Source organism: Eremomyces bilateralis (assembly GCF_010015585.1).
Source record: "Eremomyces bilateralis CBS 781.70 unplaced genomic scaffold P152scaffold_22, whole genome shotgun sequence".
Taxonomy (NCBI): domain Eukaryota; kingdom Fungi; phylum Ascomycota; class Dothideomycetes; order Eremomycetales; family Eremomycetaceae; genus Eremomyces; species Eremomyces bilateralis.
In genome coordinates, this window is record NW_022985088.1 from 152,524 (window position 1) to 168,996 (window position 16,473).

The window sequence follows — 16,473 nt, forward strand, 5'->3', positions numbered from 1 at the left end:
GCTGGCACAGGGTGAATGGCGGGGACAAAGATTCCAGCCTGGATTCGGGAGCTCCCATCGGCTCTTCAGCGCCCTCCAATGTCCACTTCTTCCTCCCACACACACTCTCCGCAAATCCCCTCCAGTTCTCGTTAACTACACGCCATCCATCGATTCATCGTCTTCTATCCTCACACTCACCCCACTTCTACTTCGAATCTCCAATACAAACAGAGGGCCTCGTTATTACTGTCGTTATCGGAGTCTAGGCCATGCAGGACTTTTGGCTCGCTTTACTCACTCTGATCTACCTGGTCAATCAGCAGGAGAAGACCATCCGCACCACCCACGTCCTCCCCGAATTCGACGAAGATGCCTTCGAGCTCGAAATGCTCGCATACCTGGAGGAATCCCAGACCCGGCGCCAGACCGCGACGCGTCAGGCCCGTCAAGCCGTCGGACTAACCTTTAAGTACGTCGATTTCTCCACACGAAGTCCTTCCGCTAGCGACACCGGCAGCCTGTTCCCCGCGACCGATACCCAATTCCCCGACCCTCCCATCAACCCCACTGGTGGATTCGAGACCCTGGGAGCCGCCGAGGAGTATATCCGTCGATATGCCCGAGATCGGTGGTTTGGCATCTCCCGCCAGAGGAGCAATGTAGACAAACGCAACGTGGTCCGGAAGGTGTTTGTGCAGTGCAACCGGGCGGGGACGTGTTTCTCAAAAGCGCAGAGGAGAAAATCCGCGTCACGAAAAAGCAACTGCCCGTGGAAAGTCATTATCAAGCGAGTAGATGGTACGAGACTTGCACCACGCTCCCGTTCGTCATGTAATCTGACCTGTGCACTGTAGGAAGCTGGTTCATCTCTAGTAACTGCTTGACCCATAACCACGAAATGAGCGAACCCATCGCCCATAATTGCCATCGAACTCGCGGAGTCGAAATCCAGACGAAAGTGTTCGACATGAGCCAAGCGGGCTTGTCACCCAAGGAGATTTGCGCAGCACTATCACAGGAGAAAACTTCCAATGGAGAACCTATTCTCATCCGTCCGCGGGATGTGTACAACATTCGAGCCAAGTTCCGGCGTCAAAGGGACGTCGAAACAGGTACAGCGTTTACTTCCATACCCACGTAAGAGGCCTCCAAGATCCTCGCTATCGCATGTCCGGCTCTTGAAGTCCAGCTCTCGACGAGGCTTCGAGGCGTAATCCATCCCTTCGCCGATACTAAAAAGAGCATCCTGTTCCGCCTCTGCTAGCTATGAGCTCTAATTTCCGTCTATCTGGTCCAGCAACGAAGGAACCTTCTCGAGGAGATATTCGACGATGGCATCCGGTCCTCTCTCGACTTGCAATCCATGAGGAATAGCATGTGTCTTGATTCCGGGTCTGAGCTCCTTTGCAATGGCCTGTATCTGCTCCGCCTCCTCGCTGGACCACATCGATGCGCAGAACTATTGACTGGTCAGTATATCATCTAGGTGCTGCGGTCTTGTTGCGCTACTTACCAAGAGATCAGGCTGAATTTCTCGGACCTTTCCTTCGACTTCGTCGATCTTTTCGCAATTGCCAGCATGCACCAGAGTGTATCGGTCTTCCAGCGCCTTTGCGACACGCCCGATAAGGCGATATGCTCGCTCTGGAGCTGTGTTGACCGTCACCAGCTTGAACGGTCCTTTGGGTGCTGTTGCAGTCATGGTGGAATTATTTGCGCACGCGGTGGTCAGGGATGTGCAGATAATGAACCTGGTGTAGGGCCTGGGGATGGCTGAAACGACTGTCTTTTACATGTTTGCGTTGGCTGTGGTACGATGGTACCGAATATTGATGGCGATGCCGACATCACATGCCGATATTCCCGCATTTGCGGCGGTCCATCAGGAGTATGTCATGGTACTGGGGGCTTTCGGCTTTGGCCGACCAATGCCGATTGCGGAGACCAGGTAATTAGAGTGTAGAGCCCAGAGTGTGGTTTGACGGTTTCCTGGGGTTCGACGATAATGTGTTAGCTCACGTATTCATGTTAGTGCGCGGGGTGAATGCAAGCATCAGATCATCTAGTGGGGGAGCGGAGACGGCAGAGGAACATTCCCCTGAAACCCTCCGCCACGGCAATAAAATCGGGCCTGGAAAGGTCGAGGAAGACCAAAAACTTGATATGAATTGCTCATGGACGAACGGATCATTCTGTTCGGGTGTTAGCTATCTAAATAATGCAATGGAAGTAACTGTTCTTATCCTCAGTCCTCCTTGAGTCAAACGTACCAATTATTGCACCGGTAGCATTTAATCTCCATCCACATCATCCAAAGTCGAGAAGTCGGGAACGTCCTACAATGGTCAAGGGATATAGCTTCGAAGAGGCTTCGGCCGGATTTCGCAATCATCTCCCAGATCTAAACACACCACGCTTCATCAATGCGAAAAGCCAAAGTCCGTATGAATACTCGAACACATTCCGCGATACCCAACATCCGCCATGGCTCTACAGCCTAACAAAAGCATGGGAGCAACTCCTAGAGGAACCTTACAAAGGAGTCACGGTAGACGGCAGTATACGGCATGGCCTCTTCAAACACCAAGACGAAGATGTTCCCATGGCGAACATCGTGTCGACAGTCAAATCATTACTCTCAACGCTTACACCCGACCAAGCGAGTCAGTTTCGCCATCCTCTTAATTCCAAGGCCTGGCGCAGTTGGTCGAACCCCGAGTTCCTCCTTCGTCCGCTGGGACTCCGATTGGAAGAAGTATCCGAGTCCGTGAACGGGGGGATTCACCGAGTGATGCAAGCAACGTTATCTCCGGAGGGATATCAAAAGGCAGTTGCCACTATGCGCATCAACCACTTCCTCGGCGAGCTGGTATCACTTCCAAAGATTATGAACGACCAGTCGTACAACTTCCTCCTCTTCGGCGAACCCTCCGAGTCGGGGCCGTGGGGATGGTCGTTATACGGGCACCATCTATGCCTGAACGTGTTTTTGCAGGGGACGCAAATCTTCATTTCGCCGACGTTCACCGGCGCGGAACCGAACGTTATTGATTCGGGGAAATGGAGGGGGACGGAAATTCTTCACACGGAGGGAGCCTTGGGACTGACACTGATGCAGAGTCTGCCGGTGGATACGCAACGGAAAGCCCAAGTGTTCGAGGAGCTGAGGGACCCTAGGATGTTACAGTCCGGCGATCTAACAAAAGATCGGTGGAATCGAGACGACCAGAGGCATATGTGTGGAGCGTAAGTGCATACGCGATCGACATGAATAGCAAATGGCTAACAATGAAACCAGCTTCCGAGACAATCGCATTGTCCCCTATGAAGGAGCCTGCGCCTCGAGCTTTACCACGGAACAAAAACAACTCATCCTTGAAATCGCTAACGAGATGCTGCTCTATATACCTGGTACGGCACGGAAAAGGAGACTAGAGCTGATTGCGTCGCATTTTAACGAGACGTACTTCTGCTGGATAGGGCAGTACGGGGATGCGGATCCTTTTTATTATCGAATCCAAAGTCCAGTGATCATTTTGGAATTTGACCACCATTCGGGCGTATTCTTGACGAATGAAGAGCCGGGAAAGTTCCATACGCACACGATTGTGAGGACGCCAAATCAAGGGGATTATGGGTGCGCCTTGCGGAAACAGGAAGATGTGGTCTTGTAGCTGTGTATGAGCGGGGGCACAACTGCCGTGCCGACAGAGTCGAAGATGTGGTTTGAAAGGAATACATATTCGATACATATCACGCTATTTCTCGTTCTGGAACCTGTTAACCAGTGTACCGATGTACGGTAGAATCTCAACGCCGAATTCGTCTCCATCCTTGATGGAGACTTTCGGCTTTCTTGCAAATCCCACGCCGGCCGGGGTTCCCGTCATGATTATCGTACCGGCGGGCAGAGTCGTGCCTTGCGACACGAAGCTGACTAGTTTTGGAACGCTGAATATAAGATCGCTATCACGCATATCAGTCGAGCATATTCCGGTGATTGCAGGCGGATTAACTCACTCGGTTCCGCAGTCTTGCATCACCTTCCCATTCAGAAGTCCCCGGACTTTCAATTTGGTGGCATCGGGGATCAAGGCTGTCGAGACGATCGTAGGACCTTGTTTGATCAGCTCAGTCATACGAATCAGACTACAGAACCTCCATACCAATTGGACAGGCGCCATCAAATCCCTTTGAGAAGGACCATTGGCTCTGATTCAGTTGACTGGTCCGACTGGAAATGTCGTTTCCAGCAGTGTACCCCAATACATAGTCCAGAGCATCGGCTTCAGACACATTCTTCGCTTCCTTGCCAATCACAATGACCAGCTCGGATTCGAAGTCGCCGCAGTCGTCGGCCTGAGTCAGCTTGGGAAGCACCGTCGGCTCTGGCCAGGGTGATGCCAAAGACGTTGAAGGTTTCCTGGTCTCGTTTTAGCTCAAATGGACCTGAAGGAAATATTCCCAACGGAGTCAAAGTCTTACAGAAACACTGTTGGCAGGGTAGGAAGAGCCATGCCAACCTCGGCGGCATGTTGCTTATACTACACCCCGATGGCATCAGCACCGCGCAAGTCACAACGTGAGGGGATACTTGCGTTCAATCCGATGCACCGTATCGTCCCTACTTCCGATGCGGCCAACGGAGATAAAATGCGGTCAATCACGGCCGTCGACTCCGTTATCTGGCCGGGCGAGAGCACGGAGGTGCCGCTGAAGAGTCGAACAGGCACATCGTCACCTTTGGCGACCGCCACGCCGATGTCGACGTTATCGTCCGCAGGCTGGCCGATCAGAGTTTTGGAAGCGTCTGAACGAGGCACAAAGCGGACAAGCCCTGATGAATTGTCAGTTAGGAAATGCGAAATACGATGAGGATCATGCTGCCAAACTCTTAAAGTTCTGTGAAATCGACATAGCTCTGCGAATCATTCCCAATGGTTATTATACGTATGTATAGCTACTATACTGGCCTCGAAGTCAGCGTTGGATAGCACCTTGTCTATCCAAGAGAGGATGCTTAGATATACAGATACGTGGAAGAATTTCCGTCGTTCCCGTGACTACGGAGTATTGTTTCTATACCTGATTCATTGCCGAACATGCTGGCCCAACTACCGCCGTCCATGTCATCTCAGCTCCGATGTCGTGCGTTACGTGCGTAGTGTGCCCGAACCTGACAAGGAACACCCCCTCGATCTGTGGGGGGGGTAGTGCCCGCCAGGGTGGCCCCATTTTATGGACGGCGCTTCGGTCCTCGGGGTATCAAATTCCCTTCAATGACGGGCAGGCATTTTGGGAAGGGTTCTTCTGACTTCTGGATCGAATCTCCCGAACGAGAACACATTGCAATGGATATTTGGAGCGGTTTTGAATTTATGCTATCGTGGAATTCTCTGATAAATGCTAATCTTACATGCGCTGGAACCATCATAGTCAAATCTTCGCCATGCAGAACTTTTGGAAGCCAAATGTGCCTGTCCGAAGCCACTTCCGATGCCTCGCAGTAAGGAGATGATGATTTTAAATATGAATCCGCTTGAGGATGCCCACCCAGACCGCAACTGCATCCTGCAGTACCATAGCTTCACCTTACGAGCTGGCGTTGAGCAGTTCAAGGATCAGGTCCTTCGCCTCTTCAACCCCCTCTCGACTGCCCTGAATCTCGACCGGCTCACCCTTGGCCTGGTCTCGAGGCACCGTAATCCTCGTGCCTGTCGCGTCACGGATCGAATTGATCTGCTTGCCACCCGGCCCGACGACTACACGGTACGAGCGCGGATCGGGTAGCAGGAGGTATCCGACTGAGCCACTCTTCTGTGCCGTTTCAAGCGCTCTCTCAACAATGGCGCGTGCCTGAGTTGTACTATCTGCCACTCCGCGAAGGACCCAGGGGATGTCACCGGATTCGCCCTCAGGCTCTGCGGCCGAATCCACTACTTCCCAGGTGTGCTGATTCGGCGTGGAATTTTCGTTGTTGATTCCATTGATCCGGGTCGGCCTAGGCTTCGATTTCGGCTTGGGTGGTACGCGGTGCCCCTCGTGGTCGACCGAAACATTGAAGTCTCGTCGAAGTTTGCGGAACAACTGTCCATTGTCCGCCACGGCGTGATGGTGGCATCGCGGGATTTGGATGGTCTCGCCTTCACGAGACTTGACGATCTCCTCAATATGAGATCGCGCCACTCCAACATCCGCTGGTGTGCCCGTGATCCGAATCTGCGAGCGAGCAGGACCGGTCACATCCTGCTTAGGAATGTCGACAATGACTTTGAAGCGCGATTCGATGTTGCGTCGAGTATCGCCACCCCGGCCGATCAGCATGCGATGCTTATCCGGAGCAACCTCCATGGTTTCCGTGGTTTCGTTTTGTCGGCGGCTAACTTCCGCATTGATAGCCTCGATGATCCGGTCGACCAATGTTTCGCCACCTTCGACGCGAACGGCATGCTGGTCCTCATTGGCTCGTGGGAAGCGAACAATTCTGGCGCATTCGCGGGGACCATCTGGCCCTCCGGCTGCTACGACAAGCTTTCGAATATTTTGACCTACTACGGTGTTAGTCTGAGCACCTCATGAAATATGGCATGTTTACCTTGAGGCCCGATCAACAGCTTGTGATATTTCCGGTCAACGTCAACTGTCTTTGTGACCGTTGAATCGTACGTTTGAGCGCGCTGCTCAATCAGTTCCTTCGCGGCATCAACCTGGGCCTTTGTTCCACGAATTTTGATATCCACACGACCTGAGGCGGCGCGAGCGTCCTTCGTTCCGGGTACATCGATTTTCGCACCAGTGGTCATACGAAGATTATCCAATTCGCGGCCGGCCTGTCCAATGAGTGAAGGAAGTTGATCCTGCGCAACGGAGACGGTCGCATTATGTGAATTATCCTTCACATATTGCAAGAGATTGAGAAGCTCGGAGCAGGCCTCATCGACACCCCTGCTCGGTCCCCGAATAACCACCTCATCCGGCGCAACAGAACGAGTTCTGGTGGAACCATTCTCAGTTCCAGCATCCACGTTATCACCCACAGATCCCGCGGATTTCGGGAAGTTGATGCGGACGTTGTAACGGCCCTGCAATTTGTTGACTTGAGCACCCTTGGCGCCAATCAGCTCAGGGTGGAATTGCGGGCTGATCTTCAAGACGTGCGTGGCCTCATCCTCAAGCTTCTTCCCAAAGCTCACAATGTGAGCCTTGGCTCGCTCAGCTTTGGCTTGGGGGCCCTTGATTTCCACTTTGCCGTCATTGCTCAGTTGGAGGTCCACATCAAATTCCTTGCGTAGCTTGCTGATGTTTTCTCCTTGCTTTCCGATAAGAATATTCGTGTATTTTGTCGGAAACGCGCAGGAGGTGGTGTATGACCGTTCTTGTTCGTCCTTCTCTGCTTCTTCAATGAACTGGAGAATTGCGCTGTGCAAATCCTGAACCGTGTTTCCAGGACCGCGAATAGCGAAGGTGTTTTGTGACGGTTGACATCCCGAGGGCAGATCCTGCGGGGACAACATCCGCGCTGGGATTGCAGTAGACGACAAAGGCTTCTGGTGGGCATTGACAAAATCTCGAATCTTGCGGTGGAACCTGTGGTTAAATGATGAGACGGATACTTTCAAAAGGGGCGATACGAAGCTTACCTTGGATGAGCCTCCATCTCCTTGGTCTCAACCTGTTCCTGAGCACTGATAAGCGCAGTGATTTGCCGATGGGTTGCTTCCAGTCCTTTTTGGAATTGCTTGAGGTCGGCTACACTTGGCTGCTCGCGAGGAATTTGATAACCTTGGGCCTCGCCAGGTGCCTCGTACACGAGTAGAACTTGGGGAGATTGCCGTTGCTCGGGGAATATCATATGCACACCATGTTCACCCCTCAACTGTGGTGCTGCTGTACGGCGAAGATGCTCATGGAAGAACGGATCGACGTTAATATTCGCCAACCGCTGGGGCGGATGCCCAGTGACGATGTTCGCGACATCTTTCCGCGCCCGCATAGCCACTTTGCCGTCCTTGGAGCACACATTGAACGTGGTGGGCCCATCCAGGGACGTGGGCAAGATAATGCTCGCCTGGTGCTGTTGTTCTAATTGTTCAACAGCCCGTCGCTCTCGGAGGTATCTCGCCAAGTTGTATGCATGATCTGGAGCTCCTCCATGCATACGGGAGACGTCGACAGGATTCATAAACACTCCCGAAGCAAGATCCTCGACCTTGTTCAAGCCACTGGCAATCCGGTCCGCCGGCCCAACGACAGTAATGAGCTCGCTGGCTTCCTCAGAGGGCGGAAGTACAACAGCGCATCCGGTCTCTTCCAGAAAGTCGTGGAGCGAGATTCCCTTGTCGCCGATCACGAAGGAATGAAGCGCCTGGTCCAAGGGTACCCGGTCAGTGGTGAGATGTTGGCGCAATTGTTCCACGTGCCGTTCGATTTCGGCCCGAGCTTCCAGTGCAGCCTTGCGCTCTCCAGAAATTTGGATGGGCTGGGCTGGCTGCTGCGGGAGGGCGGGGCCTTGTCCTACTGCGAACTTTGGCGGCGCTCCTTCCCACGTCTGATAATGAGGAATCTGGATGTTGACGCCGTTGCCTCCCTGCAAGGCGTTGACTCGAGAATTATGTGCACCGGCGAGGAATGGGTACAATTCAGGAGCGATGTTGCGAAGTTTCCAGTTGACAGTGGATATTCGTTCGTCCACAATGTTCCTGATCTCGCGCTCCGCCATCTTCGTCGCGACCGGATCTCCTTCGACGACGACATCTATCTCCTCATCGTCATCGAGCTGTCCATTCGACTCGTGGGTTCTAGGGACTTGAATCCTAGCCCCGGTACGCTTACTCAAAGCCTGAATAGTAGCCCCTTGTTTGCCGATGATTTGGGCTCGAAGAGATGCGGGGATCTTGACATTCAAAGATTGCTGGAAAGCTGTTAGTCCATTTCAGGGGGAAGTTTTTGCATATAACAAACCTTCATCCCGACCTGGCTGGCGACTTCTCGGAGAGCTTGTTGAACGGCCTCAATAGGGCCTTGTCCTTCAAAAACATACGACCCATTCACTTGTCCCGGCTTCATTTGAACCGTAGCCTTCGAGCGTCGGTTGATATCTCGGATAATCTCTGGGATCGGTCTCTTTAGCTGGCTACGGGGAAGCATTTGGCTCGGAAGGAGCGTGATGTTGTCGCTTGACTTCCCCGGAAGGGAGAGGGTATGCAGCACAGAGCCACCCGCAGCGGAGGGGAGCGGTGTCGCCATGCCCGAGGCAGGGGTCGACAGTCTGGATGCCAGACTGGCAGCAACCCCATTGGCGGAGCCGTTCAATCCATTGGTTGAACTTATGGCGGGCCTCTTCCCCCAGGCTGTCGCGCTCGGAGTCTCTCGGGATTTCGGGACCCCCAGTGATGGGAATGCCTCTTCGGAGGCGACATCGAGCTTTGGTGCCACGGGTTTCTTCGGCTTGGAATCGGTCTCCTCGTTGTCGACCGGTTCAGCAGATGCCGATGAAGATGCTCCAGCAGTGGTATGGTCTCCTAAGTGAGCGGATGGAGGAGGATGGATGAGGTCTTCCTCATCTTCGACCTCTTCGAGGGTTGGATTGTGAGGTTTCGGGGTCACGGTATCGGACATATTGATGATATATTCCACACGCTTATGCACAAGCGAAATTGTTGCTCAATTGAAAGCTGGTCGAAAAGACGTCTGCAGTAAATGTGGAGGACGCTGCAACAAATGCTCGAAGGTGATCGGCAGGATCCAAATGTAGGACAATAAGACCGTGCTATATAAGGCAGTTCGGGGAAATCGAAGGTGGCAGTATTCGCTGAGGGATGGCTATTCCATTCTTTCGCAACGACTCGGTACGTCGAGGCAAGTCACAGTGGAAATCAGGTTCTGATGGGGAAATAAAGCGAGCTCGGCAAGTGACAGAAAGTTGGCAGAGATATGATCCGAGAGTAGAAGAAATCCAAGTACGAGTAGCGGGCAAGGAGGGCTGCAGGCTAGATTCGAGGACGGGAATGGTATGAACAGGAATTGGGGGTAGAGGAGGACAAGGAGGAGGCGTGACGGCCGAAGGGGAAGATAGCAGACGAGCAGTAAAGTCCACGGTTGACGTTTCCAGAGACGGAGATCAGAGGGAGGTGAGACGACGAGAAAGATGCCAGAGAGTCGAATCTCGAAAGTTCCGCGCACGTGCCCCACTATCCTGATACAGTATGGTAATATCGCAGGCCAAGGCATGAGCTCTAGGAGTCCAAGGCTACAAACTGCATTAATAATCTTACCGTGACTCTCGTATATCTGTAGGGCCGGGGGACCAGGCATTCAGCTAGAACACACAACTTACACAACTTACACAATACAACAACTTCGCTGCTGGAACAACAGCACCTCACTCCCAACCATTTTAGCACATCACGTGCGACAGGTAATTATGTACCTTACCTCAGCAAGCTCAGGCCATTGTGGTCGTGCCTGAGGCAACAAACCACACTATACCTAATCGGTAAATGCAGTTCTCGAACAAATAGCCTGAGGATTCTGTCAATGACGCTCACTGATAGATCGATAATTTTCATGTGTTTTTCACGATTTTGGAAACCTCACTTTTGCATATTCTTCAATAACAACGCGGGGACTTATTATAATTGCCCTTAAATTCACTGGGCTGTGCAGCAAGGTATACTCTATCTAGAATTTGAATTTTTTCCACTCCCGATGCTTGTGTCTTGCAAAAAACTCTGATATGTAAGCAACCAGACTGCGTCAGAATCGTCAACCAACCACCGCAGATCGAGTACCAGTTCGTAGCTATTCTCTGCTCTCTAGAGACGTTGGGTTCAGTTGTACGCTGCGCCGAGAGGAGATTCGATCTGACATCGTCCAAATTTCACTGGGTTATCAAGAAACGATAGAGGATTCGATTGAACGTGTCAATTTTACTGTATGATAGCTCGTTGTGGAGGAAAACGAGGTTGAAGTGATTAAATTGCTCTCATACAAACGATCTCGATTCAGGCCAAAAATCAATGACAGAATCCTCAGGCTATTTGGTCGAGGACCATACCAATTAGGTATAGCGCGGTTCGTTGCCTCAGGCATGACCATAATGGCCTGAGCTTGCTGAGGTAACTCAGGCTATTTGGTAGAGGACCATACCAATTAGGTATAGCGCGGTTCGTTGCCTCAGGCATGACCATAATGGCCTGAGCTTGCTGAGGTAATATGTACCGGATGGTACCATACTTGCCGTATTAGGATTAGCTGACACATATTTTTCCCGTCTGTCGAGGTCGTGGTCACGTAAAGACCCTCTCCTCCAGTCAGCTACAGCGTCCAGATGTGCAGAACTGCCATATTCTATTGTGACTTTTACGACGCTTGATTTCCTTGAAGTTCATTCCAGTATCATTACCAATTCGATTAAGCAATGATCACTCGATTGTTAGCTCAGTACCTCCCTTCTGTGTGAACGCATTCTATTAGGTGGTTGAGTCGCCCCTGTGCTGGGTCCGAATACTTGATGGTCCTTGACAATATCACGAACAATAGGCTATGCCAACTCCTCCATACCTACTACCTACCGTCCAGTCGTTACAATAGGGGTTAACACTGTTCGTCATGATATTGCTCTCTTTGCGTGTCTATTTCTGTTGCAGTATTTTTGTTCGCTCATCCACTACTCCTTTGTCCTAGTAATTTTTCTTTGAAGTCAAAAGTACCTACAGAACAAAGGAACCCCGGCATATGGATAATGCATTGTCTGCCTCTACTCGGGTTCCAGGGCTTCAAATGCTCCTGGATCGTTTCGATGAACTATACCAACATCCAATTTTGCGCAATGATATTGTATACTATACAATGGAGCCAGGCGACCACATATAATCCGCCGTAAATGACCCCAGAGCAGGAGAAACCCTCCTCACCAAGATTCCAAACAAGCTTTCCAACAGACCACTTGTTCAAAATAAACTAGACGCAACCTCTGCTCACGAAGTGTCCATACCAAGCATAAAGGCAAGGGAATTGTCGTTAGCCTGCCCTAGGAGGGCTCCAATCTCGGACGATGGAACCACGTCTTCGGACAAAGGTTCTTGAGGCTCTCGAGGCTCTCGGCCAGTTATGGTGGGATCCTACCCCGGATCCTCACGTGTCACTATCGTCTTTGCACGGTCGTATTCCGGCCTGGAATTGTTGCCTGTGTGGCCGCTGGAATCATGGCGATGTAGGGAGGTGCCTTTGTGGTCACCGCCAGTGCTGTGACTGCGCGTATCCATCCAGAGAAGCATAAGTTGAGAGGCATATCGCCACAATGCTTACCTTGATATAATCGCCAGCAGTACTTGACAATATCGAACGTGTCTTGAGAGCAATAGAAGAACAATAGAAGGGCAAGAGAAGAGCAAGAAAAGAGTAAGAAAAACATAAAGAAAAAAATACGATGATGAAGGGCCATCCTCATCCACGTTGTAAAAGAAAGATCATTCCAAGACCAAGTTATGAAAGTGATTTCACGTGTGATACTTTAAATCCGAAGGCAGCCTACTTGTTATACTAGCCGTAAAGGTCCATTGAGAATATGATGTCTCAAGGGCATCAGCGCACCACTGATGGTTTCTGGGTATCGTCAATCTTAGCATGGAAGGATATATTCGGTATCCCACAACGTCGGGGTTCAGGATAAGCAATGTTAGTCATTAGCGATCTGCGACATTTTTCTCTCTGAACTCTTGCTTTCGGCGAAATGATGTTATCAAAGTGGTCGGATGCGTCTTCCCAAGGCTTTCCGACAATAAATCCGCGAACAAGTGTAAATGTACTCGGTAGAGAGAGAAAGAATATGTCTGAACCTCTACGGATGGACTCTAGCAAAGACACTAGCGTGATTGAGGGTGGTGAATACCAGACCCAACTCCCTTTAAACCACGACAGGTCCCAAGTCAAATCACCCTATGATATGCCTCCTAGGTGACCTGTTCCGCTTAAGTCTTCTCTGGACCCATACGCTGGTGGTAAATCATCTGGATCATCACCTCCAGCGGAACCCGGAGCGTCATCCCCTCCTCCGTGGAACAGACCCGTCATCGCTGCACCGTCGGTAGGTCCTCCACCATCTCCAACCTCCTCATTCAGTGCTCCCAGTGCACCCATCGCGCCACCTCGGCGTGCTTGACTTCGACCTCGACCTCTTCTGCCCCTGCGGCTTCGTTGTATGCCTCTCATGCCCATGGGATCTATCATAGGGCCGAATCCTCCCATCATACCCATATTCCCCTGCATATCACCCATACCAAATCCTCCCATGCCCATGCCACCCACACCCATATCCCCCTCTATATCATTCATACCCATGCCTCCCATACCCATCCCACGCCTGCCTCTACCCATCATCCCTCTGCCTCGAATCCCTCTCCCGTGCATACCCCTTCCCCTCATCATCTCTATCTCCATAGCTTCCATATCTCCGAATGCCAGATCACCCATACCCATTGTCCCTCCTCTCCTCCACCTTCCCCGTCCTCGCATCGGTCCTAGCATCGGACCCATACCGCTTATCCACATGCCACCCATGTCCATCCTATGCCGACCACCACCTGCCATCGGGTCCAATTCCGTATCATCCCAGAATTCGATATGGCGGCGGTGTCGCGAGCGGTGATGTCCTGAGGGTGGAGAAGGATATCGTCGTACTGTAGCACCAGGACGCCTGCTGTTGTCATCGAATGAGTCTGCGGAACTGCATCCACAAGTGAGGAGGCACGCGATACAATCGAGGAGGCCCATATCGGTGATTCAATGAGCCTCTGATCGGGGGAGTTGATCAGGTTTGCCGAAGACAATGGTATTGTTGAGTTGCGAGGAACGAAGTTGGCACCAAACTCAAACCTGGGAGGAATAGCGGAGTTTAAAGGCATCGGGGTTTGATACCGGCGGAATTAAAGAGACTAATAACTTAAGACGCATTAGTACTATATGTCGTGGCTATATAAACGGGAATGAGTCAGTCAAGTGACTGCAGGACAGTTAAACAAGGTATCACACACGAATGTATTCACCAGAATAATGTCTAAGGAGTACATACGCGACCCCGGATGCCCATTGTGGGAGACCATCTAGGCATATTACTGTGCCGGCATTTGTTCAGCTGCTAAGGTCAATTAGAAGGTAAAATCAAAGGGAGACGTTCCCCCTCCCACTGAGCGTTCTGTCGAGTACTCGACTTAGTTGCTTTTCTTTGCGGTTGTCTAAAAGCGTAAGACATCCACACATATCAGGGAGCACTATCAGTTTTCGGCCAGCAATCGAAAATAGGACGGCGGAGGACGAGAAAAAAAAAGACGTCGACATCGACACACTTCGAACACACAAGAAGGACAGCATTGACTGCCGGCCACAAGTCACGGAATGAAAAGGGGTGTTGATTGCGTATTATAATGTACGGGAATCTTAAGGTGTGGCCGAATCATAGTATTTTTTGAAATAGAGCGGTTGAAAACGTCTCTACGCTGGCATCTGGATATGGCTCACCTTTCATCAGGTGCCCAACAATAAATGCAGGTACCATCTGATAGCTTACCACAGGAATACGATGTATCCTAGATTATTGCGCTGCTTTTAAACAACGATGAAACCCCCCAGTTTGAGCCTTGAAACCATTGATACTCGGAACTAGCTCTCCCTCAGGATGAACTGAGGAAAGCTAGGATCTAGTGGATGTGGAATAATGAATCCACGGCCGGAATAAAGGTTAACTGGTCCCCGATTATCGCGTAGTGCAAGAGAAGGTGGCCCAAAGAGAGACATAGCAAGTATTGGCGCGCTAGATCCGGGAGGTTGCCGAAAACCTGGTATGAAACTAAACGGAAAAAAGGTTCCCGCGGAAAGTTCCAATCTAGGTAACCCATGGTCCATCTCATGACCTCCGCTCGTGAGTGGTGGCACTAGTTGTAGAGATTCTCCTCGGACTTGTGCTGGACTTCTATTGGGACGGCGATAGTACATCTGGTCCCCTAGACTTAGCTGCCTAGAACGGGATGGTGGATCCCAGCGCCCTTGCGTGTATTCTCCTTGGCCTCGTCCTGGACTTCGCTTAGGGCAGCGATAGTAAAGGGGTTCCCCTAAATCTTGATACCCAATGGCCGGAATTTGACCTAATGGGGGATTAGGGGAAGAGGAGCGCGGGGAAACGGATAGCTGCCCCGGGGAAGCGTACTCTACAATCGTTGTTGGGATGTGTTCAACGGAATGGGATCCCCTCGGTGGCAATAATATAAAACCTTCATCCTTACTAGAGCCACCGCCTCCATAGGGTTCTTGCTTTGAAAAAGCGGACGATTCATTGACAGGTACGGGGAAGGCAAGGTCAAACTGGCCTTCCACGAACTCGAAACCTTCTTCTCTTTGGTCGAATGGTTCAAGAATTTGGTAGTCCTCCAGGGATTCTAAAACTGGCTCGGATTCGCTCCGTTTGCTATTAATATTAAGTTCGTGCATATCGAATGGTATGTGGATGAGAGGCACAGTATCCTATTCCAGATGCAGAGCGGACTGCTTCTTAGATCATCCAGGACGGCCGGAAGGAAAATACGAACTCGGTGGATGATACTCCTGTCTGAGATGGGTTGAAAGAGACTGAAATCGAAACACATTGGCCCGATGATGACTAGAACTCCATTTCTTATATATAGGTGCATTCAGAAGGAAGAGTCAGAATGTGAACACGGTCATGCTCGATGTCAACTTTAAAAAAAGGATAAATGAATAAAAAAGTCATCAAATAGAGGACTCATCAAAGTAACAACAGATAAGCATGAAACAACATGATAGCTGATATTGGAAGTAGGAAGATCAAGGTTATTGGGAACTTTGTTGGCGGCTTGTGTGAAGGGACAGTCTCGTCAAAAGGTCCCGTCAATCTGTGTGCGCGGTGACTGCGACCACTATGGGCAGTTCTTATTCTAAAGGAACAACTTGTGATACGTTTTGCCAACCAGTACCATCTTTGTACATGGTGACAGCAGTTTCCGATTGTCCTGAGAGAACCCCTTGCCTTTTGCACGCGTGTAGTAGAGTACTGGAACTAGCCCCTGAAGTATTGGAAATTCATTTTCAATGAAAATGATACTGAAGTGAGGGGAGATCAAAATGACTGAGATTCCAAGATGGTGGATAATCCAGATATCGTATCTCGAAATTGAAGGGAAAAAATGCAAAAAGGAAGCTCCCGATCGGGGAATTGAACCCCGGGCTCGAGCGACTTGTCACATGACAAGCTCAGATGTTACCACTACACCAATCGGGAATTATTGAAGGAAAAGAGGCTTTTATAAATTTATGATAATTTCTTGTTACTAATATTTTGCTCATTCCAACGCCCATGTCACTGTCCATGTTCCAATTTCTGGGGTAGAGATGAACCCAACAGCATTTAAAGGATTGTAATAGTGGAATTTCAGATGGTTGGTCAATTGCCGGACAATAGTTAGACGACAATATAATTGC

At 50.7% G+C, this 16,473-nt stretch overlaps 8 protein-coding genes and 1 non-coding gene across 9 annotated transcripts; 2 read left to right on the forward strand and 7 right to left on the reverse strand.

The window, feature by feature from the left end:
- Positions 1–3: 3 nt before the first annotated feature.
- On the forward strand, positions 4–1,066 carry P152DRAFT_148182 (uncharacterized protein). Its single transcript, XM_033673911.1, has 3 exons — positions 4–451; positions 500–780; positions 841–1,066. Exons 1-3 carry the CDS (start codon positions 252–254, stop codon positions 864–866), a joined length of 507 nt encoding a protein of 168 aa, XP_033531393.1. The 5' UTR covers positions 4–251; the 3' UTR covers positions 867–1,066.
- A 189-nt stretch (positions 1,067–1,255) lies between these two features.
- P152DRAFT_484377 (uncharacterized protein) lies at positions 1,256–1,691 on the reverse strand (the record flags this gene model as incomplete). Its single annotated transcript, XM_033682004.1, has 2 exons — positions 1,496–1,691; positions 1,256–1,441 (listed from the first exon to the last, which is right to left on the reverse strand). Exons 1-2 carry the CDS (start codon positions 1,682–1,684, stop codon positions 1,256–1,258), a joined length of 375 nt encoding a protein of 124 aa, XP_033531394.1. The 5' UTR covers positions 1,685–1,691.
- Positions 1,692–2,046: 355 nt separating this feature from the next.
- Positions 2,047–3,955, forward strand: P152DRAFT_148165 (uncharacterized protein). The gene is made up of 2 exons (XM_033673910.1): positions 2,047–3,228; positions 3,281–3,955. Exons 1-2 carry the CDS (start codon positions 2,324–2,326, stop codon positions 3,654–3,656), a joined length of 1,281 nt encoding a protein of 426 aa, XP_033531395.1. The 5' UTR covers positions 2,047–2,323; the 3' UTR covers positions 3,657–3,955.
- P152DRAFT_461151 (fumarylacetoacetate hydrolase) lies at positions 3,584–5,077 on the reverse strand. Its single transcript, XM_033680060.1, has 6 exons — positions 4,875–5,077; positions 4,581–4,819; positions 4,468–4,526; positions 4,149–4,405; positions 4,003–4,099; positions 3,584–3,948 (listed from the first exon to the last, which is right to left on the reverse strand). The coding sequence occupies exons 1-6, from the start codon at positions 4,897–4,899 to the stop codon at positions 3,741–3,743; spliced, it is 885 nt and encodes a 294-aa protein (XP_033531396.1). The 5' UTR covers positions 4,900–5,077; the 3' UTR covers positions 3,584–3,740.
- Positions 5,078–5,533: 456 nt separating this feature from the next.
- P152DRAFT_148248 (RNA binding effector protein-like protein Scp160) lies at positions 5,534–9,702 on the reverse strand. The gene is made up of 4 exons (XM_033673912.1): positions 8,944–9,702; positions 7,623–8,893; positions 6,578–7,569; positions 5,534–6,530 (listed from the first exon to the last, which is right to left on the reverse strand). Exons 1-4 carry the CDS (start codon positions 9,598–9,600, stop codon positions 5,575–5,577), a joined length of 3,876 nt encoding a protein of 1,291 aa, XP_033531397.1. The 5' UTR covers positions 9,601–9,702; the 3' UTR covers positions 5,534–5,574.
- Positions 9,703–9,742: 40 nt separating this feature from the next.
- On the reverse strand, positions 9,743–10,610 carry P152DRAFT_148277 (uncharacterized protein). The gene is made up of 2 exons (XM_033673913.1): positions 10,545–10,610; positions 9,743–10,477 (listed from the first exon to the last, which is right to left on the reverse strand). The coding sequence occupies exon 2, from the start codon at positions 10,294–10,296 to the stop codon at positions 9,805–9,807; it is 492 nt and encodes a 163-aa protein (XP_033531398.1). The 5' UTR covers positions 10,297–10,477; positions 10,545–10,610; the 3' UTR covers positions 9,743–9,804.
- A 2,311-nt stretch (positions 10,611–12,921) lies between these two features.
- Positions 12,922–13,755, reverse strand: P152DRAFT_451717 (uncharacterized protein; the record flags this gene model as incomplete). Its single annotated transcript, XM_033678248.1, has 1 exon — positions 12,922–13,755. The coding sequence occupies one exon, from the start codon at positions 13,753–13,755 to the stop codon at positions 12,922–12,924; it is 834 nt and encodes a 277-aa protein (XP_033531399.1).
- An 885-nt stretch (positions 13,756–14,640) lies between these two features.
- P152DRAFT_451718 (uncharacterized protein) lies at positions 14,641–15,465 on the reverse strand (the record flags this gene model as incomplete). Its single annotated transcript, XM_033678249.1, has 1 exon — positions 14,641–15,465. One exon carries the CDS (start codon positions 15,463–15,465, stop codon positions 14,641–14,643), a length of 825 nt encoding a protein of 274 aa, XP_033531400.1.
- Positions 15,466–16,192: 727 nt separating this feature from the next.
- On the reverse strand, positions 16,193–16,273 carry P152DRAFT_t54. The gene has a single exon. It is a non-coding gene; the product is annotated as a tRNA-Asp (tRNA).
- Between the last annotated feature and the right edge of the window lie 200 nt (positions 16,274–16,473).

Excerpts from the sequence above, each read along its gene's own strand:
- P152DRAFT_461151 (XM_033680060.1), bottom strand. The coding sequence starts at position 4,899 with ATGTCGATTTCACAGAACTTTAAGA. Across the intron at positions 4,820-4,874 it reads GATTTCACAGAACTTTAAGA|GGCTTGTCCGCTTTGTGCCT; the intron begins GTTTGGCAGCAT and ends ACAATTCATCAG. Across the intron at positions 4,406-4,467 it reads ACCCTGCCAACAGTGTTTCT|GAAACCTTCAACGTCTTTGG; the intron begins GTAAGACTTTGA and ends AAACGAGACCAG.
- P152DRAFT_148165 (XM_033673910.1), top strand. The coding sequence starts at position 2,324 with ATGGTCAAGGGATATAGCTTCGAAGAGGCTTCGGCCGGATTTCGCAAT. Across the intron at positions 3,229-3,280 it reads CAGAGGCATATGTGTGGAGC|CTTCCGAGACAATCGCATTG; the intron begins GTAAGTGCATAC and ends CAATGAAACCAG.
- P152DRAFT_148182 (XM_033673911.1), top strand. The coding sequence starts at position 252 with ATGCAGGACTTTTGGCTCGCTTTACTCACTCTGATCTACCTGGTCAAT. Across the intron at positions 452-499 it reads GCCGTCGGACTAACCTTTAA|CCTGTTCCCCGCGACCGATA; the intron begins GTACGTCGATTT and ends CGACACCGGCAG. Across the intron at positions 781-840 it reads CATTATCAAGCGAGTAGATG|CTGGTTCATCTCTAGTAACT; the intron begins GTACGAGACTTG and ends CACTGTAGGAAG.
- P152DRAFT_148248 (XM_033673912.1), bottom strand. The coding sequence starts at position 9,600 with ATGTCCGATACCGTGACCCCGAAACCTCACAATCCAACCCTCGAAGAG. Across the intron at positions 7,570-7,622 it reads GAGATGGAGGCTCATCCAAG|GTTCCACCGCAAGATTCGAG; the intron begins GTAAGCTTCGTA and ends ATTTAACCACAG. Across the intron at positions 6,531-6,577 it reads GCTGTTGATCGGGCCTCAAG|GTCAAAATATTCGAAAGCTT; the intron begins GTAAACATGCCA and ends ACACCGTAGTAG.
- P152DRAFT_148277 (XM_033673913.1), bottom strand. The coding sequence starts at position 10,296 with ATGCCTGGTCCCCCGGCCCTACAGATATACGAGAGTCACGGTAAGATT.